The sequence below is a fragment of the Sceloporus occidentalis genome, unplaced genomic scaffold (assembly GCF_023333645.1).
Source record: "Sceloporus occidentalis isolate IW3139 unplaced genomic scaffold, rSceOcc1.0.p SCAF_9, whole genome shotgun sequence".
NCBI lineage: Eukaryota > Metazoa > Chordata > Lepidosauria > Squamata > Phrynosomatidae > Sceloporus > Sceloporus occidentalis.
This window is the reverse complement of record NW_028316989.1, coordinates 30,318,317-30,335,980: the sequence shown is the minus strand read 5'-3', so window position 1 is coordinate 30,335,980 and position 17,664 is coordinate 30,318,317. Positions and strand designations below refer to the sequence as shown.

Below are 17,664 nucleotides of genomic sequence, written 5' to 3'. Positions count from 1 at the left end.
TTTGTTTTGTCTCAGCAGTTAGCTTTCAAAAAGACCCCAGTGGTGTTCACTTGAGGTGCCATGCAGATAGTCAGTACCACTTTATTTCCAGTGTATGTATGCCTAGGTTTGAAGCCTGTCTTAGCAACCCTTTCAGCCTTGGCATCTAATATGGGTAGTTTTTTTTTAGCCTCCCTACCCATCCATATAATCTTTACCAGACAAGGCTCGCTTTGTGGCTTCTTTAGAGTTTTCTGGGACAAGTACATGGGGAGGTATGTCCCATTTCCTCTAGTGTTGCCCCTAGATTTCCCTCTGAATAACAGCTATTGTTGTTGTTGTTGTTGTTGTTGTTGTTGTTAGAATATAGCTTCCCTCCTGCAAGACTCAACTTCATCTTACAGGAACTCCCCCTTCCCTCCCCCCAGCCATTTTGTGACTGGTAGAGAGCAGGAGATGACTGAAAAACCTCTAGCTGCCCATTTACAGCCAGATGTACAATCACAACATCATTTTTCAATTATGATGGACCCCCAGAAGGTCCTGGAGCATGGCTTCATCGTGCGTCTGGCTATAGTAATAGGGTTGTACTATTAACTATAATAACCTGGTGAGCAGTAACCCTGTTCTTCTCCAGGCACTAAATGACCATGTCAGGTAAGGGGAGGCAGCATGAAAAAGACAGGATTTCTAGGAGTTTTGGTCATTGGGTAAAGGAGGTAGAGAATCCCAACCTCTGGAACAATCAGGAAAAGACATATGAAAGCATAAGTTGGAGTTATGCCTGTGTGTGTGTCACTAACAAATGGAGTGGCATTTGTATTAGTATGTTACAAATGCTATAAATACCCACCATTTATGAGTCGCCTTTATAGTGACTGAATTTACTTCTATAGAATGATAGTGGGAAACTATTGAACGCTACTACCACTCAAGCAAAACCATTGGTTTTGCCCCCCTTTGCTAACTGACTCTTCTTTTCTTTCTGATTTGGTTGACAAGGTCCGTAAGGCTCTGCGTAGCACAGAAGCATATGAGAATTTTCTCCGTTGTCTGGTCATTTTTAATCAGGAAGTGATATCCCGACCTGAACTTGTTCAGCTAGTTTCTCCATTTTTGGGGTAAGTGGGATAAAAAGAAAAATACCTGCTTTAGTTTTCATCAGCTTATTTAGTGCTAGCTGTTCCCACATTGATGTCCTTTCCTAAGCAGGTGATAGTCACTGTATTCTGAGAACATAGTTTGGAGGATTGGAGTTAGCAACAGTAAGCATAGGACTCACTTGTTCCCTACTTCTGTTCCCCTCCTCTCCTGAATGCAGGGGGAGAGGATTAGATATCTCTGTTCATAGTCTGTGACAAACCACAGTAGCTATGTTGTACCAATATAACAAACAGTGGTTTACACAAGCCAGGTTTCCAAAAATAAATGGTAAAGATGCAAGCTGTTTATTAAAAGAATTACATTAATCATCATGTAGTTAATCGTGTTTTAAAAGCATATATCATAATTTCAATGGAATATCTTAAAACATCTTTTCGATATGAGTGTCTAAAATATAATAATTTCTCTTTCCTCTCTTTCTCCCTACTTCATCATCATCTTTTTTTTTTTTAAAGAAAATTCCCAGAGTTGTTCACTTGGTTTAAAAACTTCCTGGGCTACAAAGAGTCTGCACACTTGGAGACGTATCCTAAGGAACGGGCCACAGAGGGGATAGCAATGGAGATAGACTATGCTTCTTGTAAGAGGCTGGGCTCCAGCTACCGAGCCTTGCCAAAGAGTTACCAGCAGCCCAAATGCACAGGTCGGACTCCATTGTGTAAGGAGGTAAGGCAATATTCCTTATAGTGGACAATTGAGGGCTGGTGGAACATAGGAAGCCAACTTGTTTTAGGTCAGACACAGTCTAGCTAACATGCTTTTGTCTGGTCTGACTGGAAGCAGCTCTGTAAGGTCTTAAGCAGAAATATTTTCCTATTGTTTGCTGTCAGATATCTGTCTGTCTATCTATCTATCTATCTATCTATCTATCTATCTATCTAATTAAGGTACTAGGGGATTGAACTTTGAAACATATTAATGCAGAGGTGGGAAGAGTGTGACCCATGGGCCCCATGTTGTCCCTGAACTGCATATGCCTTCCAGACCCCATTTTTGCTACCATTGAAGATTTCCATCTGTCCACCAAAGCCTCCCACCCCCCACATTTCACATATTAACTCTGAGAAAGACCAGAGTTAATGCTAGGACAAGGACTGTGTTTACCATGTAAAATGTGGAGCTCTTAGTGGTGTGATTTTGTCTTTGACTTGCAAGGCATTGTAGTCTTCTTGAATCTTAGGCATGACTCCTAATTATTGTGTTAGATGAAAATAGAAATTATTGTTTCTTTGACTTGAGAGATGAAGCTTGGACCATCTTTTCCTATTCAGTTGTGCTCAAAGCAACTGGATCATTTCTGGTACTGCTAACTCTAGAATTAAGCACAGCAACTTAAACCAAATATATAACAATATCTGGTATCGCTGTCCTTTCCTTTATATTTGTGGCTGTTTTCAGAAGTCTTGAGAGTGGATTTTATGTAGCAGCTAGAATTAGTTCTCTGCTCATAAATAAGCTGTTATATTCTTTTCTCTCTTAATTTGTAAGGTGCTGAATGACACCTGGGTTTCTTTTCCATCATGGTCTGAAGATTCTACATTTGTGAGCTCCAAAAAGACTCAGTATGAAGAGCATATTTACCGGTGTGAAGATGAACGATTTGAGGTATGTACAACAGTGTCTTATCTCTTGAAAAGAGTGGCTTACTGTTTCACAGTGGCTACCGAGACAAATGAAAAACAGCAGCTCTTTCTGTAATATAATGACTTAAATCTGTGAGCTTGAAAAGGAAAATTCTCACTTTAAATCTTTACTTGATTTTTGTGGTGTGGGTGGTAGCAGTGCCTGCTTTCTCTTCAGTAGCAGCATGGGTGTTGTGTAGTTTGTAAAATGTGGAATTCTCCACCCACTGAAAAATTATATTTAAACAATAATAGATGGAACAGTCCTATGGTCTGAAAATTGGTTGGGATTTTGCATCTTGGTCTACATTTATATTTTGTATACACCTAATAAACATAGCCTGAAGGTCATTTTATACACAATATTTTAAAGAATTTTGTGTATGAAACATTGTTTGTGTACACTAAACCATTAGAAAGCAAAGGTGTCACAAGCTCAGGCATCCATGTGGACAATTTTGGGGTATTTCAGATTTTGGATTTTCAGATAAGAAAGACTCAACCTGTAGCTACATTAAAAACCATAATTTATTGAATGATTTGAAGCCACAGCTATGCGTGTTTTCCTTTCCAGCTGGATGTTGTCTTGGAGACCAATCTAGCCACTATCAGAGTCTTAGAGACAATACAAAAGAAGCTCTCTCGCTTATCAGCTGAAGAGCAAGCCAAATTCCGTCTGGACAACACCTTAGGTGGCTCCTCAGAAGTCATCCATCGCAAGGCTTTGCAGAGGATATATGCTGACAAAGCCGCTGACATTATTGATGGGCTTCGGAAGAACCCAGCTGTTGCAGTCCCGATTGTGTTGAAAAGGTAATGGGCACATTCTGATGTAGAGACCATGCCCTTCCCCTGCTCATTTCCCAAGTTTTTGCTTTTCTTTGTGATTTGATATTTATATCCCACCCTTGGCAGGGTTCTGAGAATAATTGATGGTCAGATGCAGAGTCAAAAATGCAAAGAATTAAAAACAGTTAAAATGAAAAGGGAAAGACAAGAATATAAATAAGTACCTGTAGAAGTGTGAGCATCCTTGGCACCAACCATCCTTATTGGCATGGACTCCTCCCTCAACCCCTGTTGCCTTTCTTTTGCTAAGGTTAAAAATGAAAGAGGAAGAATGGAGAGAAGCCCAGAGAGGATTTAACAAAGTGTGGCGGGAACAGAATGAAAAATATTACTTGAAGTCCCTCGATCACCAGGGAATCAACTTCAAGCAGAATGACACCAAGGTCTTAAGATCAAAAAGCCTTCTCAGTGAGATTGAGACTATTTATGATGAGGTAGGTTGGGAACGTTGCCTTCTGTGCTGTGTTTATTTGACTTTTGTTTCATATTTGTCCTGATCTGGTTGCTAGTTGGAAGGATGTTGTGAATTGTTTGTGTGCGTGTATGTGCGCGTGCATGTGTGCCTTTAAGTCACCTGTCGACTTATAGGGACCCCATTAATTTCATAGGATTATTTAGAGAAGGAATACTCAGAGGTGGTTGCACCAGTTTCTCCCTCTGAACTATTCCCTTAAAGCATGTACTATTCCTTGGTAGTCTCTCATTCAAGTATTAACCAAGTCTGACCCTGCTTAATTTCCAAGATGAGATGGGATCTGGTGCCTTTAAGATATTTAGACTGTAAATTATTAGAGGGTCTCAAAATTTGGTAGATTGTATGTACAGTACTGTGTAAATCTACAGCACTATATACATAAAGTATAATAATGATGATGATGATGATAATAATAGATTAATCAGCTGCCACCACTTCTAATTTTTCTTTTAAGGTGTCTGCAGTTCTCTTATGTGGTTGTGAGTCCTTCCAGACAGGATTTCTCTTGCTAATAATCAAAAGGCATTGTGAAGTAAGGGCAAGAGAAGTGGTGGGGAAACCCATGAGTAGGCTACAAACTGAACAGTGGGTGCGGGTTTCATTCTCTTTTCCTCTTGATTTTCAGAGGCAAGAACAGACCTCTGATGATAATGCTGGCCCTCACCTGTCACTGGCGTATGAAGATAAGCAGATCCTAGATGACGCTGCTTCTCTCATCATCCACCATGTGAAGCGGCAGACCGGCATCCAGAAAGAGGACAAGTACAAAATCAAGCAAATCATGTATCATTTCATCCCAGACCTGCTGTTTGCTCAGCGGGGGGAGCTGTCGGACGTGGAGGAGGAGGAAGAGGAGGAGATGGATGTGGACGAAGGCTCAGGGGCTGTGAAAAAGCACAACGGTGTTGGGGGCAGCCCCCCTAAAGCCAAGCTGATGTTCAGCAATACAGCAGCCCAGAAGCTGCGCAACATGGACGAAGTCTACAATCTGTTCTATGTCAACAACAACTGGTACATCTTCCTCCGCCTGCACCAGATCCTGTGTTTGCGGTTGCTGCGAATATATACCCAGGCTGAGCGGCAGATAGAAGAGGAGAACCGGGAAAGGGAATGGGAGCGAGAAGTGCTGGGTGTGAAGCGAGACAAAAGCGACAGCCCTGCCATCCAGCTGCGATTGAAGGACCCCAGTAAGTGCATCATTCATCTAATTTACTTATGGTTTTCATTCTTGTTCAAATTTCTTTATTGATTTCTTATTTATATAACAGGTCAGTCTATCTATTTCCATATAGTCATACACTTGTAAAGCCCACATGTCTATACAGTATCTGGAATTTGTTCTGTTTTCCACATGGAGGCTAACAAAAGTCTGGCAGCACATATATAGAATATTAATTTTCCATATTTTCTTGCTAAATCCTCATCTTCAATCATATTTAGTAGGAACATCTTTGGATCTTTATTTATATTAGACTTGAATTTTTTTGTAATGTCTGATGTATTTCTGTCCAAAATTTATTTACTTTTTTACATTTCCACCAACAATGTAGCATAGTCCCAACCTCTGTTTTGCATTTCCAACATCTGTTTTTGTGATTATTTGACATTTTTGAAATTATATCCGGGGTTAAGTATCATCTGAATTGCATCTTTATTAAGTTTTCCTGCACTGCATAGTTCTTAGAATACTTTATTCTTTTTGTCCAGTTTTTCCCCCATTGTGAGAGTTGGATATTTTGACCCAGATCTTGCGCCCATTTAATCATGTAGTGCTTAAAAGTTTCTTGTTCTAGTTCTTGTTTTAAAAGTAATTGATAAATTTTAGAAATTCCTCGGTTTCCTTCTTGTTTAATTTTTTTTTTCAAATTCTGTTTCTCTTTTTCCAATTCCATACAGTTTCATGTCTTGACTATATCTTTCTTTTATCCTTCTATATAAAAACCAAATACAGTTATATCCCTCTGTATGCATTTCTTCTTCTGTTTTTAATCTTCATTGGTTGTTTTCCACTTTAGTTATATCTTCATAAGTTGGCCATTTTTCACACAATAGTTTCTCATTTTTGAAAAGGGCTTCATTTATTGAGAACCATAATGGGATTTTGATAAACCATCTTTTTTTCCATACGTGATATATTGATTTTCTTTTAAGGAAGTACTTTAAAACAGAATAAAGTCATTTAAAAACATGACAGTAGCAATAAAAGTGTAGCACACAAATACATCATGAAGGATCTTTCTGTATAGATATTTAGTTGCCTAATGCGTCAAATAAAAAAATCTTTACTTGCCAGAAGGAGGAGAGGATTTCAAGCTAAATCTCCTTTGCCTATGTCTGGACAGGCCTCTTAATTTTTAAAACTGTTTAAACTTCCACAGTTTTTGATTTGTGTTTTAACAGATTCAACACACACACCCCTTCCAGAATCAGCCTGTAAGAGCCAGACAAGAAGGTGAAATATACCTCTAGAGTGGATAAACTCTAGTTTGTTTGTAATGAATTTCATAGTGTCTTTCTTGCCTTTCCCATTTTTAGTGGACATTGATGTGGAAGACTATTATCCCGCCTTCTTAGACATGGTGCGGAATTTGCTGGATGGTAACATGGATTCTTCCCAATATGAGGATTCCCTTCGGGAGATGTTTACCATTCATGCCTACATTGCCTTTACTATGGACAAGCTAATTCAGAGTATTGTCAGACAGGTAATTCTACCACTGTATTATTTGGGAGAGAGGGGCAAGGCAGGGTGGGTATGTTGGAGGAAACCTCATGTATCTGCGGAGATGGAACAGTCAACAACTTTTGAGTTGGGTGTGACTAAAATACAGATTGGCATCAAAATATTGAGAAAAGCAATGGTTTGAGTGTTGGACAAGGACACTGAGAGACTAGGTTTTGAATCACTGCTTTGTTATGGAACCCACCGGGTGACCTTGGACAAGTCACACTTTTTCAACCTCAGAGGCAAAGGCAACCCCTTCCAACTCCAAGCTGTCTTGGTTGAAGCCGATTATCTGGACCCATTTCAAACTGGCTTCCGAGCGGGATACGTAGTTGAGACTGCCACGGTCACCTTGGTCAGTGATCTCCGTCTGGGTATCGACAGGGGAAGTGTGACCCTGTTGGTGCTCTTAGACATCTCTGCGGCCTTCGATATCATTGACCACGGTATCCTTCTGGGACGCCTGAAGGAGTTAGGTATCAGAGGCACTGCATTGCAGTGGTTCTGTTCCTACCTCTCGGGTAGATTCCATATGGTGATGATGGGGAACAGCTGCACTCGTAAAAGAGAGCTGACAACTGGTGTCCCTCAAGTTGCCATCCTGTCCCCAATGCTGTTTAACATTTACACAAAGCCGCTGGGAGAGATCGTCCAGAGACATGGGTGTTATCAGTACACTGATGACACCCAAATCCATTTCTCTATGTCTCCAACTGTTGCAGTAATTAAGGAAGGCATCTCTCCTCTGAATGCCTGCCTCGAGTTGGTAATGGACTGGATGAGGAAAAGCACACTCAAGTTGAATCCAGAGAAAACGGAGGTACTTGTGATAAGTACCCCTGGCCCAGGAAGGAGGTTTGTCAACCAGTCCTGGATGGGGTCACACTTCCCCTAAAGGATGAAGTTCGCAGTCTGGGAGTGCTCCTGGATTTGTCTCTACAGTTGACATCTCGTGTGGAGGTGACGGCCAGGAGCATCTGGTATCAACTTCAGTTGATATGTCAATTGCGCCCCTACCTGGCCCAAAAGGACCTTGAAACAGTGGTACATGCACTGGTAACCTCTCGCTTAGATTTCTGTAATGTGCTCTACATGGGGCTACCTTTGTACCAAGTTTGGAAGCGTCAATTAATCCAAAATACAGAAGCCAGACTGATCACAAGAACACCTAGATCAGACCATGTTACACCGGTACTAAGATCTTTACATTGGCTGCCTATCAGCTTTCAGGCGCAATACAAAGTGTTGGTCATTACCTTTAAAGCCCTACATGGCTCGGGCCCGAGTTACATAAGGGAACACCTCTCCCTACACAATCCGCCCCGCACTCTCAGAACATCAGGGAAGACCTTACTAGAATACTCAAAAACAAGTTTAATAACAACTTCCCATAAGGCATTCATGGCCGCAGCCCCCAGTTTATGGAACAATCTGCCAGAAGAGATCTGTCTTATTACCACCTTAGATGCTTTTAAGAAAGCACTTAAGACGGATCTCTTCCGGCGGGCCTACCCACCCGATCGTCTATGAATAATTTTAGAACGATCCCGACTCTTGACGAAAACAGAATGGTAAACAGGTGGCAAATCAGGTTTTTTTATAATAATGTAATAATTGTCATAATATTATTGAATGGTTGCATTTGTATTATTGTTTTAACTGCTGTAATCCAGCCTGGATCCGACGGGAGAGGCGGGAAATATAAATTAAATTTTACATCATTATTATTATTATTATTATTATTATTATTAAAATAAATGTTGCCAAGAAAGCCTCATAATAGGAATGTTCTGAGTCAAAAACAACTTGCAGGCTAACAACAACGAATGATTGAAGCCAAAGGCAACAACAATCATAAAAACTGCATTCTGGATGGGCCATGTAAAACAAAACAGGCATTCTTAGTGCTATGCTACAAAAATTTAGCGTAGTGCTAATGGTAACTGTCCAGCCTCATCTCTGGTTCATAAGGGGGAAAGGAAAAGAAAAGAAGCACTAGATGCATTGCCTGTTGTCAACTCCTTTGGGATGGCATAGCATTGATAAAATAGTAAGCACTACTTCCTCTGGCTCAGTTTCAGGCCAAAGAAACATCATACTGAATCATTTAATGATCATTATGAATGAATCATTCATGAGGTGTTGCTTTTCCTCCCCTTCAAATTGCCAGCTTCAGCACATAGTGAGCGATGAAATCTGCGTGCAGGTGACAGAACAATACCTGTCCGAGAGTAACAACGGAGCCACTGGAGGCCTGCTGTCCTCCCAGTCATCTCGGTCCCTTGTGGAAACAGCATACCAGCGCAAAGCTGAGCAACTCATGCAAGATGAAAACTGCTTTAAGGTAATGGTAACACCCCACACCCTGCTCTTTTGGAAGGTAGACAATAGAAGCTCGCATCCTTCTCAAAGCAAGGAACAGAGATCTTGATGAGCTTTAAAGTACATGTATTACTATATAGTTCTATTGGTAAAAGGAAGAGTTTTTATTTTTCTTCTTTGTTAATTTACTGTCCCTTACATCTCAGTTTAAGGCCAGGAAATGCCTTTTTTGAAACAGGAACTACAGGGGAGAGAGGGGATAAAGGCACTGTTCCCCAAATAGGAATTTTGTCGTTCTGCCCCCCCCCCCAACAAATTCTCCAGTCCTCAAATTTTTAGCAGACAGTGAGACATTAAAAATAATTCACACCTTGAACGCTTGCTGGAGCTGTTCATACAAGGCATATAAAATGTACTGCTCCATTAAGCACAAGTTATTTTGGAAATTCAGGCTAGATTGCGTGTGACTGATTTGGGGTACTAAATAAAATACTAAAGACTGTTTCTACTGCTTACTGAAGTATTCTCTTTCATAGTTGATGTTTGTTCAGAGCAGAGGCCACGTCCAGTTAACTATTGAACTTCTTGACACTGAAGAAGAAAACTCTGATGACCCTGTTGAGGCAGAGGTGAGAAAGCGCTTCTTGTGGTTAACTTGTTTTTTTAAAAGCATTCTTAAATGCATTACCAAGCAAAGTGTATTTGTCTTTTTAATTAAATGTTTCAGGCAAAGCAGAAATAAGGTGCTGAGAGGTGGTCTGTTTAATAGCTTGATGCATTGTATCATTAGAACTTGGAAAGTTTGGGGTTTTTTGGACAACTCACTATCTCTCAGCCACCGTGGCCTAAATCTAATTGTTAAAATAGACCCACTAAAACAATGGTATTTACAGAAGTGCTGACTTAACCATTCAGCTATTGAATGAATTGGTTTAGTTCAGTTGGGACTAGCAATTTGATTAAGGCCTAGGACTTTAGCTGATGAAGGAACTTAATTGTGATTCTAGATATATTATTGGATTTAGGTGCTTGCTGACTGGGAAGTGTAATCTAGAGAATAAGCTTGAGAACTAAATCTTCTATTTTCCTTGAAAGTATAACTAAATAATATCTTAACATACATCTGCTTGCCTCTGTGTCAGATTCAGGTTTCAGTTCGTTACCATCTTTGGTTTAGTAATCAACTAGGAAACTACATTTTAAATAATGATGCTGAAATATTTAGCCACACCAAGTATCAGATTCCATGTATTTTATGGAAGCTCATATACAAGTGTGCAGTGTAGAGAGGAGGTTAGCTTGGTTTGTCCAATTTTGATGAGGCCTTCATCAAGCATCACAACTGCATTCTTTTCTTCTGCTTTTAAAAGAACGCAAGCCAAAATATTTAGGACCTAAAATAATACAACATGATCATTCAGCATAAAAGCTCTTAATAGAAGCTTCTATTGTGTTGAGTCAGAGATCACTGCAAAGCTGACAAAGTCTAATATTACCTGTGAAGTAATATCTCTTTGTAGCTCCTTATCCCTATGGCTCATTGTGAATAATAAAAGAAATCAAGAAGCAATATATGGAGTATTTTTTCAAAAAAAATCTCTTATAATGAAATCGCTAAGGCTGCTTTCCCTGTGCCTATTAGAAGGAGGAATTATCCATTTCTGTGAAATGGAGCTGAATCTTAAAAGTTTAGTCTTGAAAGTTGTCAGTTGCATTTACACTGAAACTAGTGAAGGTTGTAGTGGTTTTATGCTCCTTCATTGTCAGTGCTAGCACAAGAAGACAGAGTGCTGATTGATTTTGTTCGTAACACTGTCTTCCGTTTCAGCGCTGGACTGACTATGTGGATCGGTATGTCAACTCCGATTCTACCTCTCCTGAACTGCGGGAGCAGCTGGCCCAAAAGCCGGTGTTTTTACCAAGGTGAGTGAACTGGGGTGGCATGCAGCTTTTTGCTGTGAGTGCTTATAGGCCAGTTCAAGAAATGGTTGCTTTTTGGTCCAGGACAACAATTGTGTACCTTATGGTCCTCAAACCTTGATTTTCCAAGTACTTTGAACTTTAGCTCCCAGAATCCGCATTCATTGCCCAAGCTGATGTTGGCTTCTGAGAGGTGAAGTCTGAAACACATGGAGGACTAAAGTATTGCACGCAATAATACAGGTTGAGCTTCCCTTATCCAAAATGCTCATAAGCAGAAGTGTTTTGGATTTTGGAATTTTTTGACTTTTGAAATATTTGCATATACATAATAAGATACTGTGGAGCTGGGAGCCAAGTCTAAACACAGAATTCATTTATGTTTAATATACACCGTATACACATAGCCTGAAGTAATTTTATACATAATATTTTTAATAATTGTGAGCATGAAAAAGGTTTGTGAACCATCAGAAAAAGCAAAGGTGTCACTATCTCACTCATGAAAAAAGTTTTGGTTTTTGGAATTCCAGATAAAGGAGCCTCAACCTGTGCGTATAAAACAAGACTTGGTATACAGCAGTTTCTCTTCCTCAGTGCAAGGCAAGCATTACATTTTAGTTAGTTCTTGAAAAGCAGTTCCTTTGTTCTCAACTGATGCTCAGCTGCTGTGGGAAGGGGCTCTGCTCACTTGTGCAGCAACCTGCAACAAATGTAGGGAGATTCAGGGAGCTGGGGCGATTGATAACATGTGACCCATCCCCTTACGCTCTTATCGTCATTCAGCACGAGCAGTGTGATGGATTTTGAAGAGCAGGCCCCACGAGCCACATCATCCGGCCCGATGAGGGAGGCAGGTGCTAATTCCAGCAGGGGCTCTCTGCTTTACAGGAACCTGCGGCGGATCCGCAAGTGCCAGCGTGGTCGGGAGCAGCAGGAGAAGGATGGGAAGGAGGGGATGAGTAAGAAACCCTTGGAGAACGTGGAGAGCTTGGACAAGCTGGAGTGCAAATTCAAGCTGAACTCCTATAAGATGGTGTATGTGATCAAATCGGAGGATTACATGTACAGGAGGACTGCTCTGCTGCGTGCCCATCAGGTAGGTCGGAGCAATGGATGAGATGCTGACGCACCTCCTTGAGGCAGGGATGAGTACCTGTGGAAGGCTGCTTCTTGTTGTGTGACTTACAGCAACCCTAAGGAAACCCTATCACAGGGTTTTCTGTGATTGAGTATGTGACTTGCCGAGGATTACTGAATAGCTTTCCATGGTCAGTTGGGGAATTGACTGTTGCGTTAGCCCCCCAGGAAACCTTGGAGAGCTGCACTCCCGCAAAAAAATTAATTAATTAATTAAAAATGCCCCCTAGGGGACATAGTATTATCTTCACCATGTTTTTGGGCTTTCCTGGGTCCCTAGACAGCATTTGGGTGCGTTCTGAGCCCCTTCCCCCAAAATCTTTTGGGAAGAAATTAGCAAGAATGTGTCATTTTTGAATGAAGTTATTTTGGAGCAGAAAAAACAGTTGGAAAGAAATCACCCTGGAGGGCTATGGGGCCCACAAAAACAGGATACATGTGGTCTGTGACACATACTTTGCCCACCTCTGTGCTAAGGAAGAGCTGAGGATAGTCAGACCCCTCTAGAATTGCTACTGTGCTGGAGATGGAGATGGTTCTGCTGGATTACACCTGTCTTAAATTAGGGGAAGAGTGGGGGCATTTTGGATGCACCGAAAAGTTTTGGGTCAGTCTAGGGTAGCAGTCAGTTACTCTGGTTTTCTCACGAGGGGCATTGGTTGGGCCAGAATACTAGTTTGCATCTCCTCTGCTGCCACTTAGTGAAGATTGGGCCACTGTATCCTCCCCAGTTGGTCCTTGCATGTGACACTGGATTATCCTGAACACATTTCCATAGATAGAACTTCTACAATTGCCTCAAAAAGCATTAATTTTTCAATGACACAGAATCATCGCCAGCGATACAGTTTAATAAAGCAGTTGAAATACAGTTTATGGGCTTCATGGAGGAAAAAAGGATGTAACATCTGTATCCATTTCACCCCTCATTGTGTGCTGGTTGTTTATTTTTTTAAAGCTGATGACTTTAATACTGCCTCTCTTTCTCTTTTCCTCATCCCAGTCCCATGAAAGAGTGAGCAAGAGGCTGCACCAGCGGTTCCAGGCCTGGGTGGACAGGTGGACCAAGGAGCATGTGACCCGTGAAATGGCAGCCGAGACAAACAAATGGCTAATGGGCGAAGGTTTGGAGGGCTTGGTGCCTTGCACCACTACCTGCGACAGGGAGGACCTGCACTTTGTGAGCATTAATAAGTACCGTGTCAAATATGGCACAATATTCAAGACTCCCTGATCTCTCGGTAGGGAGAGAGAATCGCTAAGAGTGTTTGGGGATGCACATTCATGTGTGTGTGCGTGTGTGTTTGCGCACTTGTGTGCGTCAAGAAAAACAACAACCACCACCCAAGGCAAATGCCTTCTTCCTCCACTCGCTGTGTTATCTCCATAACAGCAGCTCCTTCTTGACTCATTTGTAGCTGGTACGTCCCGTCGCCCCAGTGGGCTCGCTGTTGAAAGCATCAACCCTAAAGAACTGTTGCCAAGGGGGCTGAACTCACGGCGCACACGCTTGGAGGCATCTGAATAGCTGTAGAGGAAGGCCACCTTGCTTATACACACCAGCAGCGTTTCTCCAAGGTTTAAGGGACATCACAGACATGGGGAGTGCTTTGGATAGCCTGACGAGTTTGGGCGCATTTAAAATTCTCCTCCTTCTCCGGCTCCTTCCCCACAAAAAGAAAAAGCTTTGCAGCCAGAATATCTTGGGGATTCCAGACATGCTTGGCCGTCGGCACCAACAAGACTGGGCTCCAGGGTTTCTGAAATCTTCCATCCACTCCCTGGTTCAGCAGTCCCAACTTCAGAAATACCAGCTTCTGAGTCTGCCCCCTCAACGCTTCTCTCTTCCTCGCCAGGTCTCTTCCTGTGACCGGGACTTCTGACTTGCGTAAACCAATTAAGAACCAGTCTGTCCTTTCTAGTGCCAGTGGAACTAATTGTTTTGTTTGTTTGGGGTTTTTCTTTTTTTGGTACCTGCTTGTTTCCTAGTCTCTCCTAGTGCCATGCACCAGCTTTACACATGAAAACTCTCTCCCCACACTCAAAAGTTCACTCACTTAACAACACACAAACATTACAGTTCCTATACGTACACCCTCCGTGCTTTCACAATAGCAACAAAGCAATTTTAAACTGGTCCCCTCCCTTCTTTTTGTAAATAAATGTACATATTTGTCAATTTTTTTTTGTTTTTTATTAAAGAAAAAGTATGCTTGATGTGCTAGTATAACTGAACTAGCTTCTTGTGTACCATAGTACCAGGTGGCTTCAGGTTTTAGTACCTACAGACAGGAGCAGTGTGACATTTTATTACACTTTCTACCAAAGGGAGTTATCATTGTAGTGCTTTGTGAAAACTTGTTTCTCCTTTTTTGTAAAACAAACAAAAACTAATAATAATAATAATAATAATACACCTTGGTTCTTATTAGAGAAAGCTGTGTGCTTGCCCGTTCCCTCACCCTGTTCTGAGAGGTGCATTGCTACAAATTGTGGACAAGGGGACATTGCCTCCAACTGGGCTTCACAATGGAAAAGATGAAAGTGTGTGGAAGAGAGTGTGTGAGAATGATTGTGTTGTGCTTTAATCGTTTTTTTTTATTTCAAGCAGCCTGTTTAATATACAGATATGTATTATATATAGTTTTCTTTCTTTTTTGCTTTTTTTTTTTTGGTGGGTAGCTTTTTATCCACCTAGTCTTCCAGCTCAGAGAATCTGCACTTTTGGGAAGTGTTGCTGAGCTATCTGGGATTACTGTGTTTTTATGTGTGTTTCTTCTTAGTATCGAAGAAAATATCATAAATACCAAACCAGTATTTGACAGGGCTGCTTTATTTCGTATTTGTGTGTCTGACTGTATGTGTGTGTGTGTGAGAGAGAATGAAAATGCACCGATAAAAAGAAGAGCCACAAAAATAAAGGTGACCTCTTCTGATTTCTCCAGTGGCATACAAGCAGGGATATATCTATATATTTTTAGAAAGCTCATGATGTCAGACATGTAAGCAGAAGATAATCGGTATCTCTTTTAAAAGAAGCAGCTGTGGATTTTGTTATGTGGACATTAAACTTTGTGGCGCGTGCGTCCTTCTCTGAGGAAGCATGGTTCCCTTGCACAAGTTGACAAAACCAGGAGAGCCATTGAAAATATATATATATATATATATATATATATATATATATATGGCTTGCTGGTTCTCCCCAGACCTGCTAACTTTATTCTTTTGAAGTCAGCAGCCCTCAGAACAAGCATCATCATGCTCAAAAGAAAAAGGGAAATGGAGAGGAGAAAACAGAGCAGAGCAGCATGGATGGAGCCTGTGTTAGAAGACAGGTATGCACTGGAGAAATGGGGCCGTGGCGGAGGCAGCACTAAGTGGGAGCCCAGCTGGGACATTCTTTCAGTATACCAGCAATAAACTAATGTACCCCACGTCTCTTTCCCTCGCCTTGTTATAAGGATGGGGTTACGACGCTACTGTGCCCTCTTCCATTTTTGCTTGTGTGCTTCCCTGCTCCTCTCTCAATCAGCATCCTTTCGGATCTGTTTCTCTTCTGTGTATCTTTACAAATATCAGTTTAGACTTTTTAAAAATAAAACAAAGCAAAACAATACACCAAGTTGGGAAACAGCAGCTTCTGTTGCTGTGTCGAGTGTTTTTGCCCAAGGGTCGCTGTAAGCAGGGCAAGAGATGGGGTAGAAATTTTACTGTCCCAGTTTGTTGGTGGGGAAAAGAAACACCCCCTCAGTAAAAGAAAGGAGGCCGACTGCCTCCTCGTAGCAGGGTTTTGTAACAGAATGTGTCTCCTTCCTCCTCCCCAGTCCTGATGTCTGACATCCAAGCTCCAAGCTCTAGTCCTGGCCTGTACAAATAGCAGAAAGGCTTTCCTTATTTTAAATTGCTTTTTGTATTCTGTAATGTGATTTTTTTTCTTTTTTGCCACCTATTCATGTGATGATTTCTATACAGATGTTGTAAACTTGACTGTAGTGCAGTATTTCCATTAAAATATCAGGGCTACTCGTGTACAGATTTTGGTCGTCCTTCCTGATCGCACTCGGTCAGCCGAAAGGATCGGTGCAGGCTTGAATGACCGATGGTTTTTTTAAGGGGGTGGGTGGGTGGGTGTCATGGTATTTAATGCTTCACATCTGCTGTGCAAATCTTGTTCAATTTGGACAGTTGATCTTCAGCACACCAATGTGAACAAAGATGCTAATCTTTCCTTTCTCCAGTAGTTGGCCTTTTGACACTTTTTGTTCAAAGCAGTAAAAAGTTATTTCCATGATGATTCTGATTTTCTGATGTTTAATGAAGTGGTTGTCTGCACAATTGGTATGTTGCCTGTTCAAAAGACTTAGCCCACTCCTTTTGTGCTTTTCTCAATCTTTTCCAGATTGCTTTTACATATATATGCAGACTTAAGGGCTAGTGTGGTTTAGTGACTTGAGGATTGGTGTAGGACTCTGGGTGACCAGGATTCAAATCCCCACTCAGCCATGGAAACCCACTGGATGACTTTGGAAAGTCACACTCTCTCAACCTCTGAGGAAGGCAGTGGCAAACCTCCTCAGAAGAAATCATGTCAAGAAAGCCCCATGACAAGGTTGCCATAAGGTGGCATCAACTGGAAGGGACATAACAACAGTGAAGAACTTGATAGTGTTTTCTACAGATCTGGTGTAGATTGACAAATTTATTACTAAACAAAATAGTATTACAGCTTATCAGTTTCCCCCCCCCCAGTGTCATCTGAGAGAATATGAATTTATTTCCAGGTTGCCTTGGTCACTCTTCTCTGAACAAATCATGCCAAGAAAACACCATGATAGGTTTGCTTTAGGGCTGCCACAAGATGGAAACAACTTGAAGGCACCCAAAGTAAGACTGAATAAAGATCCATATGGATGCAACTCAGCTGTGCTGGAAGAAAGAAAATGTATACTGCATACTGAGACTTGTACACTGGCATGTGGTTTGATGGAAAGATTTTGTTGACCTTCCATCACAGTCATTCATGGAAACTGAGCTATAGGTTCTCCCCATGACTGACCACATTTTTTGTTGATAATAACATATTTCTCTGACTTCTGATTCATCTTCCAGGCCTTTCTTCCACCAGTGTGACTTAATCTAAGGCTGTGATTTTCTACACCTTGTTTTTGAATATGCAGAGTCTGCATGACCTACTGAGTCTGTCTTTAAGGGAGACAATGAAACTAATGAAATCTGAATGGCGCCATCAAGAGTTCAGTTTGCTCGGTTCAGAGATGGCCTTGACAGTTGGTTTGGATTCCATCATGTTGCTTGGCTTCACAATAAACCTTCAGTTTTTGTAGACTTCTTGAACTGGGCTGAACAGATGGGTTTCTTATCCAACTATAATCTGAGGTAAGGCTGGGTAGACATCAACCCATCCTGGGTTATTCATCAGAATCCAGACAACAGGTGTCCCAGATGATCCA

The 17,664-nt window shown here is 41.3% G+C and overlaps 1 protein-coding gene across 3 annotated transcripts in view; it reads left to right on the top strand.

The window, feature by feature from the left end:
- LOC149307163 (paired amphipathic helix protein Sin3a) overlaps nt 1-16,225 on the top strand; it is a 37,880-nt gene extending 21,655 nt beyond the window's left edge. The window contains exons 10-21 of one of the 3 annotated variants that reach the window (XM_089538456.1): nt 982-1,100; nt 1,599-1,809; nt 2,632-2,748; nt 3,340-3,578; nt 3,865-4,048; nt 4,715-5,276; nt 6,625-6,794; nt 8,985-9,158; nt 9,673-9,765; nt 10,965-11,059; nt 11,948-12,155; nt 13,200-16,225. In XM_089538456.1, the coding sequence (XP_089394582.1) occupies nt 982-1,100; nt 1,599-1,809; nt 2,632-2,748; nt 3,340-3,578; nt 3,865-4,048; nt 4,715-5,276; nt 6,625-6,794; nt 8,985-9,158; nt 9,673-9,765; nt 10,965-11,059; nt 11,948-12,155; nt 13,200-13,430 (2,403 nt within the window). In that variant the 3' untranslated portion in view covers nt 13,431-16,225. Of the gene's footprint in view, nt 1-981; nt 1,101-1,598; nt 1,810-2,631; nt 2,749-3,339; nt 3,579-3,864; nt 4,049-4,714; nt 5,277-6,624; nt 6,795-8,984; nt 9,159-9,672; nt 9,766-10,964; nt 11,060-11,842; nt 12,156-13,199 lie in introns of all 3 variants that reach the window. The other 2 variants (XM_089538454.1, XM_089538453.1) reach the window with 2 other exon arrangements.
- Nucleotides 16,226-17,664: the final 1,439 nt, after the last annotated feature.